We start from the raw sequence: 21,544 nt of genomic DNA, 5'->3' as shown, positions 1-21,544 counted from the left end.
AATGTCCTCGGGTGAGGATACAAAAAAAATTTATTCCAAGAATTTCTCAAAAGAAAGACCCAAAATGTGAGTTTCACATTCACCAGATATTTACTTCTTAAGAGTTCTTAAGGTCACTAATGTTTGAAAAAAAAAACCACTTTGTTTTCATTTCATTCATTGGGGAAGAAAGACGCACAGTTCTAAGATATCACTTTAAGAGGTCCCCTTTTCCCTTCCGTGGACCTCTGTGATGCACTCCCCTAGTAACAGCTTCTTTGATGTGCAAACATTCTACTGGCAAGTTGTGAGGGCAAGCCACTCATATTGGACAGATCAGGTTTCTTCTGGGAATTGATCTTAGATTTGGAATTTTCTCTTGTGCATGACATGGTAAAAATTTATGGTTTTTACTTTCTACTATATGAGGCATAGCAGACTGTATCTTTCTCATTTGAAGTACTGATAAATCTTACGAGTGCATAAAAAATAGAATAGTCATGTACAAACCTAAAATCACAGAATAATTATGTCTTATTTCTTTATTTTGTTTATTTTTGCTTTAGTCTCCCTATACATTTTAAAAATATTTTTATAAGGTTAATTTGGGAGAACAATACTATCATCTATATAAGTTAACTTTGTTTTTTTGTTTGTTTGTTTTTTTATCCTCACCCGAGGACATTTTTTCCATCCTTTGTTCTGATAGAGCGGGAAGGAGAGAGAGGAAGAGAGAGAGAGAGAAACATCGATGTGAAGGGACACATCGAGTGGCTGCCACCCGCATGACCAACCAGGGCCAGGGACAAACTGCAACCGAGGTACGTGCCCTTAGTGGGAACCGAACCTGGGTCTCTCGTACCGCAGGCCGACACTCTAACTGCTGAGCCAAACCGGCCAGGGCTATATAAGTTAACTTTGTATTAAGAGTTTATCTTTTTCCTGTTGGATTCTTTATTCAATCTGTAGTTTTTGTACCTAGTATGGGATAATAGACATACATCAGAAATAGATTCTGCTCTTAGGTACTTTTAATGTAGTAGAAGAGATAAGATTTTTACATAATGAATGACATAACAATCTAAAGAAAGTGCCATGGCCGGTTTGGCTCAGTGGTAGAGTGTCAGCCCATGGACCAAAGAATCTCAGGTTTGATTCCAGTCAAGGGCACATAACCTCGGTTGCGGTTCAGTCCCAGGCCCTGGTCCGGGTTGTGAGGGAGTCAGCCAATCAATGTGTCTCTCTCACAATGATGTTTCTTTCTCTCTCCTTCCCACTCATTCTGAAGATAAAAATGGAAAAAAATATCCTTAGTGGTGAGGATTAAAAAGAAAGTACAGATCATATACTTTAAGAGTTAGGAGGAGAGAGAGATTCCATACAAGAATCAAGGAAGGAGGTGGTTTAAAAAAATATATTAAATTTATTGGGGTGGCATTGATTAATAAAATTACATAGGTTTCAGGTGTACAATTCTATAGTATGTCATCTGTACATTGCATTGTGTGCTCACCACCAGGAAGGAGGTGGTTCTTCAACTGATACTGCAGGATTTATATGTTCATGTTTCTGGGGATACTCTTAGAAGTAATATGAGTGATATTCATTAAGCTGTTTTTAATATAGCGTAAGATTCTATAAAATAGTAAGGAAATAAAAGTAAAAGATAGGATTCTTAAGAAGACTTTTGTTTCCAGTTATCATTCTGATTCCAGGACTGAGGGACAGTTTGTTCTCTCTTTTCATTCACTGAAACATATGTTGCTCTTTCTCTTCTTTGGTTCTTAGAAAAAGAATCGGAAGAGACTAAAGTCTCATTAGAGATATTTGCACTTTAATAATTGCCTTCAATATTAATAAATCTAGAATGAATTAATTTCAACATGGATTTCAGTGTTAGGGAAGAAAACGAGACCTTCATGTTTTCTGTTCCATATTCATCAAATTACACCATCCTCATTTTTTTTTTTTTTTTCTTATGAAAGTTCCTCCCATTCTGGGACTGTTCAGTTTTCTGCGAGATACCACCCAGCAAAGGAAACACATACCCCACTTACATGCAGGCTCTCTGGTGCACAGTTTCTAAGTGCCACTCTCCACCCCTCAATACACTCCATGATCTTAAAAAAGAAATTTCTATCTTATTGCTTAATAAAACATATGGCCATTAATTTGGAAAATGTCTTTTCTCTGTTGCTTTTATTTTCACTTTAGAAAAGATGTATATTATTTGGAATTGAATGGAGTTGGGAAAATGGATTTAAGGCAGTATCAAAGTTCTTGGGAAATTAAATTTATGAAAATTATAATGTGTGGTTACATTTTGTGTTCCTCAGAGGCAAAAGAGCACTATGAGCTATCCCATCCTACATTATTAACACTTTAGACTTTATCTTTCGACTGAGTCTTAAGGGATATAATTAGCATTTCAGATAGATTGAGAAATTGAAAATGAAGGAAATTTATAAGTTAGGTGTCTAAAGATATGATTCAGAACTAGCACTTAAGTATAATATTACTAGCGCATATGTGTATATTAGCAGGCTATTTCAACCAGTTACAATATAAACAGTATTTTGATACTATCTTCAAAAACTAGATCTACCTTATCTCCAGGCAACAGGTTTAGCAGGCAGCTCCCTCCCAGGTCTAACCTATAAGGATCTGAAGTGGAACCTTCCCAAAGACATTGCTGTTGATGCTGGGCAGACCTCAGTATCTCTTCCTGACTGCTCTATGCAAAATTCCTCTGAAAGCCCCTTAGTTCACCATTACTAGATCCGTTTCCTGCTTCTTTTATCTCCAGCATGTCAGTTGCTCTCCAGTTTTTAAACCACTCAGATCCAGGAAGTCTTGCTACCTGCCAAAGCAAAGAGTCCCATGAGGCTAAGCCAACAGAACTCAGGCATGCATCAATCCACACATCTTGGAAAAATAGCTTAGTGGTGAGTTGTACTCTGGCATTTTATTTTTTCCTCCCATTCTCAGAAGGTAGAGGTAAAACAATCTCCTGCACAACTGAGAGCTAGAAGAAAGTAAAGTCCAGTTCTGTTTGCCCACCTGCCCACGCTAGTACCTGTGGCTACTGAATGGTGCAAGCCGTGAGGTCAAATGCTCTCTCACTTTGTTTTTTATTTTTTATTAATTTGTTTTTATTACAGATGTTTCTCATTTCCCCCATTGACACCCTCCTCCCCTCCCCCCCCACCCCCAGCTTTGTTGTCTATGTTCATTGCTCATGCATACATGCATATAAGTTCTCTGAGGCTTGTCAGTCTGTACCTCATCTCCATGTCTCTGAGTTCATTTTGTTCAGCAGTTTGTTTAGTTCATTATTCCACAAATAAGTGTCTCTCACTTCTTTTGAGTCCTGGCTAGACACTTGAATAAGGAGCAGTGGAACATCTAAATCTAATGGAGCCTCAAAGTGGATATTACTTATTTTTGCCTTTTTTGTCGTTCTGACATTACACTGAGGCCCACAATCCCAAAACAATATAAAAATAGACTATAAAGAGCTTCTGAGTTAATTTGCTGAAATCCTATTATTTTGCAGATTAGGCAACCGAATGCTAAAGAGATGGCATTCAGTGATTTACAGACAGAACTAGTCTGACTCCAATTACCTTTCCAGGGCACTATATTATCCCCTTGATTTACAGCTTTGTTTTATTAGGGTTAGACCATAATGAGAATCTTTCTGGAAATTAAATATTCTGTTGGATCAAATGATGTCCCTTCCATTGATATTTTTAAGACCACTAGAAAGATCCACCCAATCTTTAGCTTGTAGCTCCTAGGAGATGAAGTCTGAGCAGAGGGTGAGAATGGGAACATAGAGGAGAGGTGTATTTCCTCCCCCTATTGGCTTTAATGAGAATGACAAGCCTGTTTTTTTTGCTGGGAAAAGAAATATATTACATTAAAAATAAGTCAACAGAATGAATGGATAAAGAAAACGTGTATGTATATGCAATGAAATATTATTCAGCCTTTAAAAAGGAAATCCTACCATCTTCAACAACATGGATGAACCTGGAGGACATTATGCTCAGTGCGATAAGCCAGACAAAGAAAAATACTTCATGATCTTACTTATTTGTAAAATTTAAAATAGTCATAGAAGCAAAGTAGAAGGGTGATTTTCAGAGGCAGAATGAAGAGGGAAACGGGGAGATGTTGGTCAAGGGGTAAAATGTTTTAGTTATGCAAGATGAATAAGTTCTGGAGATCTGATGTACAGCAATGTGACTATAGTTAACTATATTGTATTGTATACTTTAACTTTGCTAAGAGGATAGATTTTAAGTGCTGTCAGCACATATAAGAAAGGGGGTAAAAAGGAAATGGTAACTATGTGAAGTGATAGTTATGTTCATTAGCTTCGTTGTGGGGATCATTTCACCATGTACACATATATCAAAACATCACACACCTAAAAAACATTTTTTATTGATTTTAGAGAGAGAAAGGGAGAGAGAAAAACATCGATGAGAGAGAACATTGATTGGCTGCCTCCTGCATGCCCCCCACTGAGGATTTGGCCCACAACCTGGGCATGTGTCCTGAATGGGAATTGAACTGGCAACCTCTTGGTGCATGGATTGACGCTCAACCACTGAGTCATACCAGCCGGGCGAAACATCATACACTTTTTATATGTAATTTTTATTTTCAATTATACCTCAATAAAGATGATGGGGGCGGGCATAAATGATACAATGCAAAAGGACAATGCTCAATCTATGGTAGTTGAACTTCTTTCGGTACATAAATGCTCATAAATCCCTCCAGGAATTAAAAAATCATTTTTCACATTATATGGTAAGAACATGATAAAAATACAATTTAAGCCCTGGCCGGTTTGGCTCAGCGGTTAAAGCGTCGGCCTGCGGTACAGAGAGACCCGGGTTCGGTTCCCGCTAAGGGCACGTACCTCGGTTGCAGTTTGTCCCCGGCCCTGGTTGGTCGTGCGGGTGGCAGCCACTCGATGTGTCCCTTAACGTCGATGTTTCTATCTCTCTCTTCCTCTCTCTCCCTCCCGCTCTATCTGAACAAAAAATGGAAAAATGTCCTCGGGTGAGGATAAAAAAAAAAAAAAAAAAAAAATACAATTTAATATTGGTACATTATAAAACAAAGTAATTCTAATCTTATTTTCAACATGTCCTCATTTAACTATGAACTTCATTTTATATTAGTGATTTTAACATACTTAACTAACTTGCGCTAGCTAGTTTGTCTCAGTGGTTAGAGCATCAGTCCACAGGCCAAAGTGTCTTGGGTTTGATTCCCAGTCGAGGGCACATACCTGGGTTGCAGGTTCAATCCCTGGACCCGGTTGGGGTTGTGTGGAAGGCAACCAAGTGATGTGTCTCTCTCACATAGATGTTTCTTTCTTTCTCTCCCCCACTCCCTCCCTTCCACTCTATCTAAAAATCAATGGAAAAATATCCTCAGGTGAGGATTAACAAAAAACAAAACAAAACAAAACAAAAAACCACTTAACAAACTTAATTGAAATCTTTGTTATTTCTGAGAAATCTGAAAATTTTATAGTGCTTTAAACTATTTTTCTCCCCTCAATGTATATGTATTTTTGGGGGTCCTGTATTGGTTCTGTCCTTTATTTTCAACCCTATAAATCAGATTCTTAAAATTAATTAATGCTTAGTTAAATATACCTACATATTTACTATTTTTGTTGTCTATTCTTTTTTATATTTCAGACTTTGTCAGTTCATTTTCTTTCTATGAGAAATACATCCTTTAGAATTTTCTTGAATGAGGGCCTATTGGTGGTAAATTCACTTTTTATTTATCTAAAATATCTTCATTCTACTCTTAATCTAAAAACATAATTTCATTCAGTATAAAATTATAGTTGACAGTTACCATATTTTCTTGATTTGAAGAAACACTACTATTTTATGCACCATTATGAAATTTAAAAGTAAGTTTTTAGCTAAACTATCCACATATGAAGTGACACCAACTTTAAGATGTACCCCAATTGCAGAGATGTGAAAATCTGTGCCTCTTAGAGTCAGTGAAATATTACCTATTTTTCTTAATTACAGATATCTGCTCTTTGCTAGCTTCCGTGTTACTGCTGAGAAGTCATTCACCAGTCCAATTGCTATTCTTTGTAATTATCTGTTGTCGTATCTTCTGCTTTTTAGACCTATAAATGGCAGTTTCATTATGAGTGTGTAGGTAAATAATTCTCTTTGCTTACTTTTCCTGTGTTTTTTTTTTCCTCACCCGAGGACATTTTTGCATCCATCTTCAGATAGAGAGCGAGGAAGAGAGAGAAAAACATCTATGTGAGAGAGACACATCAAGTGGTTGCCACCCACATGACCCCAACCAGGGCCAGGGACAAACTGCAACCGAGGCACATGCCCTTAGCTGGAACTGAACCTGGGACTCTCTGGTCTGCAGGCCAACCCTCTAGACACTGAGCAAAATCAGTCAGGGCTCTTCTTGGTTATTTTTTAGACCATTTATATTGATGTCTTTTAACAATTCTATAACATTCACAGACATTCGTTATTCAAATATTGCCTCTACCCTATTTTCTAAATTATAGCCTTCTTGGACTCCAATTAGACATATGATAGACTTAGTTTATTTTGTGTGTTCTGAAACTTTCACATTTACCATTTACTTTTTTCTATGTTTTCTTCCTAATAATTTCTTCATACTTATCTATAAATTCACTTATTTATTAGCTAGGTCTAATCTGCTTTTAAGGTATCCATTAGATTTTCAATTTAAAATTTTTACACTTATCACCTTGGCTGGGTGGCTCAGTTGGTTGGAGCACTGTCCCATGTACCATAGGTTGCAGGTCTGCCCTGACTAGTTTTGCTCAGCCGTTAGAGCATTGGCTCTGGGACCAAAGGGTCGCAGATTCGATTCCCAGTCAAGTGCACATACCTGGGATGCAGGTTCAATCCCAGCCCTGGTCTGGGTTGTGCAGGAGGCAACCAATCGATGTGTCTCTTTCACATAGATGTTTCTCTCTCTGTGTCTCTCTCTCCTTTCCACTCTATTAAAAAATCAATAGAAAAATATCCTCGGGTGAGAATTAACAACAGAAAAAGGTTGCAGGTTTGATTTTTATACTTATCATTTCTAGAAGTCTTATTTGGTTGTGGTCTCTTGTAACTTACTCTTATTTTCAAAATTCTGTCTTATTTCTTTAAACATCTAAATGGTTATTTTGTATTCTCTTGTGTAAGTCTTTGTTCCTAGTAACAGTAGGCATAACATTCTAAAACCTAATAATTGTAGAAAAATATTTTTTCTCTAGTCTGTTAAGCACCATGTAATACATTCATATACTTTATAGAGATTTAGGTTAATACATTTTGGGGGGTTTCATTTCAATCATATAATCTTTGTTCTTACCAAAAGTTACACTAATTACAACTTAGAACATTGCACAGCCTCTTGACAATAGGGGGAGATACTGTAATACAGGTAAATACTACCTATTTTTACCCTCAATATAAGTGTGGAAGAAACAAAATTAAGGTTGATTTACTGAAATCAGGTTTTTTAAAAATATCAATTTTGTTTGATGATAATAATATATAGGAATTACTTTGTAACCAAAAAATAAAATAAGTAGTGGTAAATCTTTTATCAATGACCTACTAGTTCAAGTTTTTATAAAGGTTTTATTAGATGTGAACTAAAATTTCCCCAAACATTTTATGTGTGTCTTTTTTATTTCTATACTCTCAGAAACTATCTATTTAAATGTGTTGCACTTACTTATGGCAGTGCTTTAAATAAGTTATCAGGTAAGAATTTTTTTTAAAATGTAAATTAGCCTTTTAGGTCAACATGTTACTTGCTGTTTTCCTGAGACCTATTGTGTTTGTCAGGGTGGCGCCTTATAATGAATGTTTTAAGTTGTGTTCTATTTAGAGCTACTTATTTGAGTTTGTGTAGGCTAGAACATTGTGGGTTGATCTACAGTACACATTTAGTTACTTTGCAATTTCTCTTCGTAGGCTTGTTTTGATCCACCTCTTGAAGTAGTTTCCACCAGGAACCCAATCATGTACAACAAAAGGGCAGCTGACCCAGACCATCCTGACCTTGCTGATTTGTTGGTGAAAAACAAGAATCTTTTAGCTGAGGTATATGGATTATCTGAAAATAAAACACTATGGCAAAGTATGTCCTCTGTAAAAGTAGGGGGAAAACACTCTGATAACGGGCTTAAAGTACTATCTCAGTTCAGTTTTGCTTTTTTCCTCAATATTAAAATCTCTCATCACTGAGGAGCATTAATTTAGATATGAATCTGCCTTTTGCCAGAGAAATCCCTTTGAAGATGGCACATAATTGCTTTTATTTTTTTTTCAAAGCACATTAGACTGCCTTTATTTTTTTAAATTATTTTTATTAATTTGTTTTTGTTACAGATGTTTCTCCTCTTCCCCCCATTGACACCCTTTTCCCCCATCCCTCCCGCCCCACCCCTAGCTTTGTTGTCTATGTCCAACGGTTATACGTACATGCATATAAGTTCTGTGATTCATCTCTTCCCCTACAACACCCCCTCTTCTGAGGTTTGTCAGTCTGTACCCTACCCCTATGTGTCTGGGTCAATTTTGTTCATCAGTTTGTTTTGTTCATCATATTCCACAAATAAGTGAGATTATGTGATATTTGTCTTTCTCTGCTTGGCTTGTTTCGCTTAGCATAATTCTCTCCAGGTCCCTCTATATCATCTGAAATAAGAGATACTTCTTTCTTACAGCTGCAAAGTACTCTATTGTGTACATGTACCACAGCTTTTTTATCCACTCATCTACTGATGGACACTTGGGTTGTTTCCAGATCTTAGCTATTGTAAATAGTGCTGCTATGAACATAGGAGTACATATATTCTTCCTGATTGGTGTTTTAGGCTTCGTAGGGGATATTTCTAGAAGTGGGATCACTGGGTCAAATGGCAGATAATTGCTTTTAAATTGACTGTCAAATGCTAGGATATTACAACATTGCTTATGAGCTGCCATGCTCAAAATTTATGTAATAATAAGTTACATATATTAAGCATTTAAAAAAATTTATTTATTTTTGTTACAGATGTTTCTCCCCCCCCCCCCCAATGACACCCTCCTCCCACTCCCACCCCCGCCCCATATTAAGCATTTTTAATGGAAAGGATGAGTTCCCATAATAAATATAGCACCAAATGACAAATATCCACTAATCTTACTCAATACTTGATGAAACATCTGAGTAACATCAACAATTGAAAAGGAAAGAAATCATATTTATAGGAAATGCCTTGACTTTTATTCCCTGTGATGAACTAGAGAGTGCTTGTAAGAATTTTTCAGTTGAGGCTGAGTACCACAGGATATTTGTTGGAGGAGACAGTTTTCTTTGTTGTGCTGTTAATCCTCATCCGAGGGTCTCTTTCCATTGATTTTTAGATAGAGTAGAAGGGAGGGAGGGAGAAAGAGAGAGAGAGAGAAACAAGGATGTGTGAGAGAGACACATCGATTAGTTGCCGCTCATGTGTGCCCTTACTGGGGCATGGAACCTGCAACCCAGGTACGTGCCTTGACTGGAAATCAAACCCACGACCCTTTGGTCCACTGGCCAACACTGTAACCACTGAGCAAAACCATCCAGGGTGCAGGAGATAGTTTTAATTTTTAAAAAAATTTTAATCCTCACCAGAGGACATTATTCCATTTATTATCAGACAGAGTGGAAGGGAGGGAGAGAGAGAGAGAAACATCAATGTGAGAGAGACACATCTACTGGCTGCCTCCTGCATAACCTGACCAGGGCCAGGGACAAACTGCAACTGAGATACGTGCACTTGACTGGAATCGAACCCGCAACTCATTGGTCCATGGGCTGACACTCTAACCACTGAGCAAAACTGGCCAGGGCAGTAGACGGTTTTATAGGTAAACATTGTTGGAGGCCCAAAAGCCATTGGCACTGTTAAAGAAAGGTGCTATGATATGGTTGTTTACATCTGTACTGTCTCTATAGTTACTTTTAAGTAAAATATTCTGTATGCTTACATTTTGGGTCACTGACCACCCACTGAATAAGGAACTATCTATATATTGGTATTAGTTTTCTAGGGCTGCCATAACAAAGTACCACAGACTGGGGGCCTTAAACAACAGAAATTTATTTTCTCACAGTTCTGGATGCTGGGAGTCCAAAACAAGTTGTCAACAGGGTTGGTTTCTTTTTTTTTATACGTGTTTTCCAACTTTATTTTTATGTAATTGCCATATAACATATAAATTTAAGGTGTACAACGTGATGATTCAATATATGTATATATTATAAAATGATTACCACAGTAAGGTTAATTAATACTTTAATCACCTCACATAATTACTGTGTGTATGTGTGTGTATATGTTTAAAAGGTTGGTTTCTTCACCCTGGCCGGTTGGCTCAGCGGTAGAGTGTCATCACACGGTCCAATGAGTCATGGGTTTGATTCCGGCCCTGGTCGGAGTCGTGAGGGAGGCAACAAGTTGATGTGTGCCTCTCACGTCGATGTTTCTTTCTCCCTTTCTTTCTTTCTCCCTTTCTTTCTCTCTCCCTTTATCTCCCTCTCTCTCTTTCCCACTTTGAAGATAAATAGAAAAATATTGTCGGGTGAGAATTAAAAAAAAAAATTGGTTTCTTCTGAGGCTTCTTTTCTTGGCTTGTTAGATGGCCATCTATTTTGTGTCTTCACATGGTTTTCCTTCTGTAACTATCTGTTTCCAAATTTCCTCTTCTTATAAGAACATGATCATATTGGATTAGGACCCACCCTTAAATTTCATTTTAACTTTTTTTAAAATATGTTTTTATTGGTTTTTTAGAGAGAGAGGGAGGAAAAGAGAGAAACATCGATGTGAGAGAGAAACATCAATTGGTGCCTCTCACACACCCCCTATTGGGGATGAAGCCTGAAACTGGGCATGTGCCCTGACTAGGAATCAAACTGTGACCTCTCAGTCCATGGGACATCACTCAATCCACTGACCTACACCAGCTGGGCTTAATTACCTTTTAAAAGACCCTATCCTCAAATATAATCACACTCTGAAATATGGGGGATCAGGACTTTAACACACGAATTTTGATGGGATACAACTCAACCCATGACAGTGGCTTTGTTTCTTGGGCTTCTTTTCTGCCAGGACCTCATTAAAGTTCTTACTGCTATCTCATCTATCAATAGCCTGATTCCAAGTTTTATTTAAACAGATATAAATATCAATATAGATATGTGGGTAAGTATATTTTTTCTTTCAATTTTATTTATGCTAATATTTTCTCTCTTCTTGAGAGATAGAGGTTAGATTTAAATGTAGTTTAATATAGATACAATAAATCTTATGATACTCTGGGGAGATTTCTTAATTTGCCTATTTTCTGAAAGAAAAATGTAATTGCCAATCCTTGAAAACAGTAGCATTTTTACTATGGGTTGTATTGTTCTTCTCCACAGTATAATTTACTAATACTTAAAAAGTCTGGGATTTTTGGTAATTCAGATTTGCATTAGATTAAGGTTTATGTCTATGTCTAATTTATAAAAAACCTTTTAAACCAAATTGTCAAAAAAAGACCACAGGTTTTAAAACCTTGTTTAAAGAAAATATGTAAACGTTTTTCAGGAATTTAAAAGTAGTTTTTTTTAATATATATACTTTTTTATTGAATTTAGGGAGAGAGATAGAAACATTGATGAGAGAGAACATCAATTGGCTGCCTCCTGCATGCCCCACACTGGGGATCGGGCCCACAATCTGGGCATGTGCTCTGACTGGGAATCAAACTGGGACCTCTCAGTCCATGGGATGATGCTCAATTCACTAAGCCACACTGACCAGGAAATAGTTTTGTTCTTTTTATTGCTCAGTCCGTGGTATGTATGTACCATAATTTGTTTAACCATTCAATTGCCAACAAATATCTGGGTTACTTCCAGTTTTTTTACTATTACAGATAAAACTTCTATGGATATTCATATACAGGTTTTTATGTGGACATAACTTTTTAATTTCTGGAATAAATTCCTAAAAGTGCAATAGCTGAATCAGAAGGTAATTGCATATTTAGTTTGATAAGAAACTGCCAAAGTATTTTCCAGAGTGGCTGTATCCTTTTACATTCCTACCAGAATGCATGAGTGATCCAGTTTCTCCTCATCCTTGCCAGCATTTGATGTTGTCACTATTTTATATTTTAGATATACCAGTGCATGTGTAGTGATATCTCACTGTAGTTTTAATTTGCATATCCCCAATGGCTGATTATGTGAACATACTTTTATGTGCTTATTTGCTATCCATATGTCCTTTCTGATAAAGATTCTTTTCAATTCTTTTGCCAATTTTCTAATCAAATTGATATCTAAGAGTTTAGAATTTTTTCCTCTAGAGACATGTCCTTTGTTGACAATTTTTATCAACAGGCTATATCTCAGTTTAGGGCATACTTAAATTTAGCTAAGTCGTGAACATATTTTTGGTTCATTATGTCCAAATCCACCCAAACTATTCAAAATTTGGGGTTCTTTGAAGTAAAAAAAATAGAACTGGCAAGTGCTCTGGAAGACTAATTGACAGTTTGCTCACTAAAAGGAAAATTAAACTAGATTTAGAAATCAATATTGTGTGAGTCTGAGACTCATGCTGCCTTAGGTATTTTTCAAAAAATATTATCTTAATAATATTCTAACAATAGGATAACTAAAAATGACATCTCAAAACATAGTTCTTGCCCTGGCCGGTTTGGTTCAGTGGTTAGAGTGTCAGGCTGTGGGCCAGGGAGTCCTGGTTTCGATTCCAGCCAAGGGCACATACCTCAGTTGCGGTTCATCCCCGGCCCCAGTTGGGGTTGTGCGGGTAGCAACCAATTGATGGGTCTCTTTCACATCAATGTTTCTCTCTCTCTTTCTCTCTCTCTCTCCCCCTCCCTCCCTTCCTCCCTCCCACTCTGTCTGAAAATAAATGTAAAAATATCCTCGGGTGAGGATTAAAACAAAAAAGAAACAAACTAAAAACATAGTTCTTATATCATAGTACAGGGAAATGGGGCCACTACATTGCACAACTTTAGGGGGCATTCATTATTTTTATAGTATCTTAGGTGAATGATAACCACTGTAGTGCAAAGAACCCTTGACTTAACTGGTTAAAATAATGAAGATAATGCTGAAGAGTTTTAACAATTATTGTGATTACCAGAAGTTGGGATATATTTGATAGGAATAGAGTTACAACTCAACATTTGTTGAGATTCTGCCATGTGAAAAGTTCTACAAATAACTCATTTTTTTCACCTAGTGAAGTTTCTTCACTTATCAGATGGAAGAGCAGAGATGTAAAAAATGCTACCCAAAGATAATAAACTTGCTCACCTCATAGCAGTTGTGCTCCCTGCCTTTTCAATCCTTTTTGGTCCTTTCCTTCCAATAGCAGCCTGTGACGGCTCTTTTGTTTTGCTTCCCATCTCATAAGCCATCACTCTTCCTTCTCCCCATAACTTTACAAGCTCTTCTTCTTTTTTTAAATATGTTTTATTGATTTTTGTTCTTTTTTTAGAGAGAAAGATAGAAACATCTATGTGAGAGAACTACATCAATCAGCTGCCTCCTGCATGCCCCCCACTGGGGATCAAGCCCAAAACCCGGGCATGTACCCTGACCAGAAATCAAACTGGGACTTCTCAGTCCTTGGGATTGGGCTCAATCCACTGTGTGACACCAGCTGGGCTACAAGCTCTTCTTTCATTTATATATATCATCAATTTAAGCATCACTCTTTCTCCTGACTCTCCTCTACTCATTTCTCTGATCAGCACAAATAAGGCCAGAAACCAAGCGATATAAACATAGGTTGCTCTTTAGAAGAGAGTTCTGTGTGCACAGGCTCCTTTGAAACACATCATAAAACAAAGTATTACATATTTCTTTTCTGCTAGGATTCTAAAATTTGTTATTGGTATAATTTACTCTTGTAACAAGATTTAAGCAACAGTAATGTTCATGACTATAAGATCACTTATTCCAAACCATATGTATCAATTTGATATAACTTTTCAAATGTATTTAACATTGGAATATACTGTTAGATTTGAAAGCTTTCATTTTATTGTATAGTAATGTGTAACTCAAATACCCATAACGATTTAAAATAATGAATTTTCTAAAACCAAAGTTATAAAAGATTTAAATAACATTCCCCCCTTTTTCATTAGCTAAGAAATCTTCAAAACAAACTTGTTGTAAAAGAAACTTCATTGCAAGAGATGAAGAGTGAGCTAGAAAGTTACAAAGAAAAGAACTCGAAACAGTCGTTCCAGATAATCTCCCTGAAAAATGATATCAAGAACCTAGAAGAGCTTATTACTACCCTATCCAGAATTAAATGTTTGAAAAGCATCAATATTCAGAATCTTGAAAGAGGCAACCAGGATTTAAATGAAAGAATTTTAGAACTAGAAAACCATCTAAGGTAGGGAATTACCCCCACCCCACATTACTTGGTTTTCAATAATTTGCAATGCCCATAAGTCATATTTTAAATGTATTTTTAAAGACATAAAGATAATGTATTTTTTAAAGTACAACCACAACTATAAACTAGAGGAACTTAAGAAGACAATGATTAAATCTGCTTCATAACACAACATTAATATTTCCAAACAAGTTTGCTAAGAAACAGCTCCCATGTTTAATGTAAAAACTAAAACAGTCTTCTCATTTAAAAAAATCAAGACATCATTTGATTAATAAAACCTTTTCTTCCCCCAATCTTACACTGGCTTATCATTATTTAGAAATTGTAAATTCATGAGATAAGAACAAATTTTGTATCATGTGAAAATCTTAGGAACAACAAATTACAAATAACAATTTTCAAATAAACAGATGTTTTCCTTTCCAAAATGTAAACATCCAGTAAATAAAACACACATAATATTCCAGGTACAGAAACAATAATAATTCACTTATGAAGGAGGTGCATTGTGTATATTTGGTGGTAAGATTTTTGTTTTTCTTAAATATAAAGCACTTCGCCCTGGCCAGTTTGGCTCAGCGGTTAGAGCATCGGCCTGCGGTCCGGAGAGACCCGGTTCGGTTCCCGCTAAGGGCACGTACTTAGGTTGCAGTTTGTCCCCGGCCCTGGTTGGTCATGCGGGTGGCAGCTACTTGATGTGTCCCTTCACATCGATGTTTCTCTCTCTCTCTCTCCCTTCCTCTCTCTCCCTCCCACTCTATCTGTACAAAAAAATGGAAAAATATCCTCGGGTGAGGATAAAAAAAAAAAAAAAAAAAGATTAAATATAAAGCACTTCAAACAAACCAGGCCATTATTATTTAAAAGCCTACTCCTTGAAGAAGATGGCAGTGGGAAGGACCAGAGGGTAGGTGAATGTGTGAGAGAGTGAGCAAGTGTGAAAGAGTGTGAGTGGACATGAAGGTGGATGACCAAACCCGAGCGGTGCAGAGATGTGGAGCAGAAGGTTCCTGTGCTGTGGACGGAGCAGCCAGCTAGCGTAAGTGGCCCTTCAGGGCGCTTCTCCCTATGCCCCGGGGAGCTCCCACCATTTTGGAAGATCCCGGGTCTTCCCTGGGAGGAGGCAGTGGGAGCGGCCAGGGCCTAACAACCTGAGCCCACCAGCGTATCTGGCACCATCAGACCAGTGGACACTCTCTGTCAACACAGACCACTGCACAGTAGTGGAGCTCCCAAGGTGCCAGTGGAGGAAGCCATGGACAGCCCGGAGTCCAGCACCATCCCCCATAGTAGCAGCCCTATCAGAGTTGAGATATACCCCCAGCAACAGAGGATGGGGAGCAGACAGGCAACAGAGGCACAGACCAGCAGCTGAGACCCATCCCCAAAAACTACAACAATAGCTGAGCAGGAGTTGAGCCCCTCGGGGCAGCAACACTCCCCAGCCGCAGGACCTGAGGCTCCACAGAGGCCTGTGAGGTTCAGTAGCCCACAGGAGCAGTGGGAAGCCAGAGCCCAAGAGAGACTGGTGGGATCCAACTACATGCTTGCGGGAACTGCAGGGTGCACCAGAGAGGCCTGTGTGACCCAGCAGGGACCGTGCAATCTAGTTACCCCCAGGACCTGCAGGGTGCTGAAGCACCAGAGAAGCCTGTGCGACCCAGCAGCCCATAACAAAGGCATAGAGCAGGGTCCCCAAAGGGACTGTGCGATCCAGTTACCCGTGGGATCTGCAGGGTGCTGGGGCACCAGGAAGGCCTGTGCAACCCAGCTGCACACAAGGTGGACATAGAGGATGTGAAAAATGGAGGTGGAGTGAATAGAAGCTATGCAGATGATCTCCCAGGACCAAACAGGAATTACAACTAAAATAAAGACAAATCCTCAGAAAAAAAGCAACAGAAAAGCAGCAGGACAGGACCATATAACCAGGGACACTGGTAGGATCTGCAGAGGCATGAGAGGGTGGTGGGCTGGGAGCCTATGGACAGCAGCAGTCTTAGCTGTGAGCAGAGCCCTTGGGGAATAAAGGCCAAGCCTGCTCCACAGTGCAGAGAGCCAGGACAGAGCACTAAAATAGCCACAGCCACTCACCTGGGGACTAACACAGAGGGAGGGCAGACTGGGCTGGAACTCTGTGGGGACACCCGGGATTTGGAGGCTACTCAGAGTTTTTGCTGAGTTGTGGCCACAAATGACGGTGACCAGTGTGCTCTTTCCCAGAGCTGTGGGGAAAAGCAGCAGCAGCCTCCACCCACCCCCTGCTCTGGGAGATTCAGCCTTTTCCAGGTGAGGCAAAGAAATGCAAATTGAGGCTCATTAACAACCAGCATCTATCCCACCCTCTGGAAATCCTTTTATGCAGAACAGCAGGGCTACATTCCAAGGCACTGAGTAACGGACACTACTAGCAACCAGGAAAAAACTAGAGGATAACTGAACCTTTCCTGGGCTTGCAAATGTACCCAGGAAAATAAGACTTGACAGTGGTGTTTAACCTTGGGCCCACCCAGGCTCATCCAAACCCAGTAGAGGAAGCCACAAACAGCAGAACACCAACACCCACAGGGAAAATTTGGCAGGCTCCAAAACCCACGGAGATAGCCAAAATGGTGAAACAAAGAAACAAATCCAAAATGAAAGAACAAGAGAACTCTATCGAAGATGAGATCAATGAAATGCAGCTAAGCAAGTTATCAGAGGTAGAGTTCAGAGCCATGATCTTGAGGAAACTCAACAGCATGAGTAGGGACATCAGCACCATGAGTAAACATATAGAAACACTGAAAACCAACCAAGTGGAAATGAAGAATAACACACCAGAAATTAAGAACCCATTGGAAGGTCTAACCAGCAGAGTAGAGGAAGCTGAGGACCAGATCAATGAATTAGAAGACAGGGTAGAAAAAATCAACTAATCAGAAAACCAAAAGGAAAAAAACAATTAAAAAAACAGGAAGACAGCTTAAATGAACTGTGGGACAACTGGAAACGTAATAACATTAGCATCATAGGAGTCCCCGAAAAGGAAAAAAATGGGCAAGGGTTAAGAATATATTTGAAGAAATAGTGACAGAAAACTTTCCTAACTTGGTGAAGAAAGAAGGCATTCAAGTTCAAAAAGCACAGAGAGCCCCAAGTAAGAAGAACGCAAACAGGTCCACACCAAGAAACCTAGTAATTAAAATGCCCAAAATTAAAGACAGAATCCTAAAAGCAGCAAGAGATAAGCACCAGGTTACCTACAAAGGAAACCCCATAGGCTCTCAGCTGACTTCTGAACAGAAATACTACAGGCCAGAAGGGAATAGCATAAAGTAATCAAGGTCATGAAAAACAAGGATCTGAAGCCAGCAAGGCTATCATTCAAAATAGGTCAAATAAAGAGTTTTCCAGACAAAAAAAAAAAAAGGCTAAGGAAATATATTAACACCAAACCAGCACTGCGAGAAATGTTAAAAGGATTGCTGTAATTAGTAGAAGAAGTAGGAAGAAAAATAAAACAACACTAAACAAAAATGGCAATAAATAAGTACATATCAATTATCACCTTAAATGTGAATGGCTTGAATGCTCTGATAAAAAGACACAGATTACCTGATTGGATAAGAAAGCATGATTCACATATATGTTATTTACAAGAAACCCACCTCACAACAAAAGACTCACATAGGTTGAAAGTGAAGGGATGGAAAAAATCTTTCAAGCAAACGGAAAGCAGAAAAAAAACTGGGGTAGCAATAATCATATCTGATAAAGTAGATTTCAAAATGAAGGCCATAACTAGAGATAAAGAAGGCCACTACATAATATTGAAAGGATCTATCCAGCAGGAAGATATAACCTTGGTAAACATATATGCACCCAATATAGGAGCACCAATATATATTAAAAATCTTTTGGAGGACTTCAAAGGAGAAATCAACAGCAATACAATCATATCAGGGGACTTCAATACCCCACTGACATCACTGGATAGATCTTCTAGACAAAAAATTAACAAGGAAACACAGACTCTAAATGAAGCACTAGATCAAATGGATTTAATAGATATCTACAGAGAATTACATCCCAAAACCTCAGAATTCACATTTTTCTCAAGTGCACATGGGACATTCTCAAAGATAGACCACATGTTAGGTCACAAACTAAGTCTCTACAAGTTCAGGAAGATTGAAATCATATCAAGCATCTTCTCAGATCACAATGGCATGCAACTAGAACTCAGTTGCAACAGGAACATGCAAAGATATTTGAAAACATGGAGGCTAAATAGCATGTTATTGAACAATGAATAGGTTACCATGGAGATCAAGGAGGAAATTAAAAACTTACTGGAAACCAATGAAAATGAACACACAACAACACAAAATCTATGGGACGCAGTGACAGCAGTTCTGAGAGGGAAGTTCATAGCACTACAGGCCTACCTCAAGAAACAAGAAAAATTTCTAATTGACTATCTAACCTCACAACTTAAAGAACTAGAAAGCAAACAGAAAGAAAACCACAGAGCAAGTAGAAGGAAGGAAATAGTAAAGATCAGAGCAGAAATAAATTACATGGAGACAAAAACAAAACAAAACAAAAAAACCCTTAGCTAGACTCACCAAGAAACAAAGAGAACCCAAATACACAAAATCAGAAATGAAAGAGGAGAAATAATAACTGACACCACAGAAATACAAAGGATTGTTAACAGATATTATGAACAATTATACGGCAACAAATTTGACAGTCTAAGCGAAATGGACAAATTTCTAGAAACACATAGCCTCCCAAAACTGAACCGGGAAGAGAGAGAAAACTTGAACAGACCAATAACAATAAAAGAAATTGAAGATGTAATCAAGACTCTCCCAGCAAACAAAACCCCAGGCCTGGATGGCTTCACAGGGGAATTTTACCGAATATTCAAAGAAGAACTAATACCCATTCTCCTCAAACTATTTCAAAAAATTCAAGAAGAAGGAAGACTTCCAAACTCGTTTTATGAGGCCAGCATAATTCTAATTCCAAAACCAGAAAAAGACACTACAAAGAAAGAAAACTACAGACCAATATCCCCGATGAACATAGATGCCAAAATCCTGAACAAAATACTAGCAGATAGAATCCAACAATACACCAAAAAAATTATTCACCATGACCAAGTGGGATTCATCCCAGGGATGCAAGGCTGGTACAATATTCGCAAATCAATAAATGTGATACACCACATAAACAAAATGAAAGATAAAAACCACATGATCATATCAATAGATGCTGAAAAAGCATTTGACAAAATCCAGCATGAATTTCTGATAAAAATGCTCAGCAATCTGGGAATAGAGGGATCATATGTCAACATAATAAAGGCCATATATTAAAGACCTACAGCCAACATAATACTCAATGGGCAAAAACTAAAAGCGTTTTTCTTAAGAACAGGAACAAGGCAAAAATGCCCACTTTCGCCACTCTTATTTAATATAATACTGGCAGTCTTAGCCACAGCAATCAGACACGAAGAAAAAATAAAAGGGATCCAAATTGGAAAGGAGGAAGTGAAACTGTCATGTACATAGAAAACCCCAAAGACACTTTCAAAAACTACTACACTTAATAAATGCATTTGGCAAAGTAGCAGGATACAAAATTAACGTCAAGAAATCGATAGCATTCTTATACACCAATGATGAACTCACAGAAAGAGAAACAAAAAAACCAATCCCATTTATCATTGCAGCAAAAAAATTTTAAGATACCTAGGAATAAACTTAACCACAGAAATAAAGGACCTATTCGCAGAAAACTACAAGTCATTGAAAAAAGAAATAGAGGAAGGTATAAAAAAGTGGAAACACATACTTTGTTCATGGATTGGAATAATTAATGTAATTAAAATGTCCATATTACCCAAAGCAATCTATAGATTCAATGCAATCCCCATCAAAATACCAACGACATACTTCGCAGAACTACAACAAATACTTCAAAAGTTCATATGGAACCAAAAAAGACCTCGAATAGCCACAGCAATCTTGAAAAAGAAGAACAAAGTAGGAAGGATCACGTTACCAGATTTCAGATTATACTACAAAGCCACTGTAATCAAAACAGCCTGGTACTGGCACAAGAACAGGCAGATAGACCAGTGGAACAGAACAGAGAACCCAGAAATGGACCCAAACTTACATGCTCAATTAATATTTGACAAAGATGGCAAGAGCATACAGTGGAGTAAAGACAGCCTCTTTACAAAATGGTGTTGGGAAAATTGGACAGCTACATGCAAAAAAATGAACCTAGACCATCAACTTACACCATACACAAGAACAAACTCAAAATGGATAAAAGACTTAAATGTGACTCATGAATCCATAAAAACCCTAGAAGAAACTGTAGGCAACAAAATTTCAGACACCATATGCAGCAGAATTTTCACTGATACATCACCTAAGGCAACAGAAACAAAGGAAAAAATGAACACATGGGACTACATCAAACTAAAAAGCTTCTGCACAGCAAAAGATACAATCATCAAAATGGAAAGGCAACCCACTGTATGGGAGAGCATAATTGCCAATGATATATCAGATAAGGGGTTAATTTCCAATATATACAGAGTGCTCATACAACTCAACAAAAGGAAGACAAAGAACCCAATTAAGAAATGGGCAGAGGAACTAAATAGACACCTCTCCAAACAGGACATACAAATGGCTAAGAGACATGTGAAGAAATGCTCAATGTCACTAATCATCAGAGAGATACAAATTAAAACAACTATGAGGTATCACGTCACACCTGTCAGAATGGCTGCCATCAACAAAACATCAAACAACAAGTGTTGGCAAGGGTGTGGAGAAAAGGAGACTCTAGTACACTGCTGGTGGGAATGCAGACTGGTGCAGCCGCTATGGAAAGCAATATGGTGTTACCTCAAAAAATTAAAAATTGAACTTCCATTTGACCTAGTGATCCCACTTCTAGGAATGTACCCTAAGAAGCCTGAAACACCAATCAGGAAGAATATATGTACCCTCATGTTCA

The 21,544-nt window shown here is 38.0% G+C and overlaps 1 protein-coding gene across 1 annotated transcript in view; it reads left to right on the top strand.

Moving 5' to 3' along the window:
• The window catches only part of LOC118634485 (myosin-10-like), a 59,854-nt gene that overhangs the window by 18,679 nt on the left and 19,631 nt on the right, over window positions 1-21,544 (top strand). Inside the window, 3 exon segments of the mRNA XM_036269056.1 lie at window positions 2,786-2,924; window positions 8,007-8,135; window positions 14,247-14,503. Of these exon segments, the coding sequence (XP_036124949.1) occupies window positions 2,786-2,924; window positions 8,007-8,135; window positions 14,247-14,503 (525 nt within the window).

Source organism: Molossus molossus, unplaced genomic scaffold, assembly GCF_014108415.1.
Source record: "Molossus molossus isolate mMolMol1 unplaced genomic scaffold, mMolMol1.p scaffold_m16_p_1, whole genome shotgun sequence".
Classification (NCBI taxonomy): domain Eukaryota; kingdom Metazoa; phylum Chordata; class Mammalia; order Chiroptera; family Molossidae; genus Molossus; species Molossus molossus.
The sequence above is the reverse complement of the archived record's forward strand: the minus strand, read 5'-3'. Positions and strand labels throughout refer to the sequence as shown.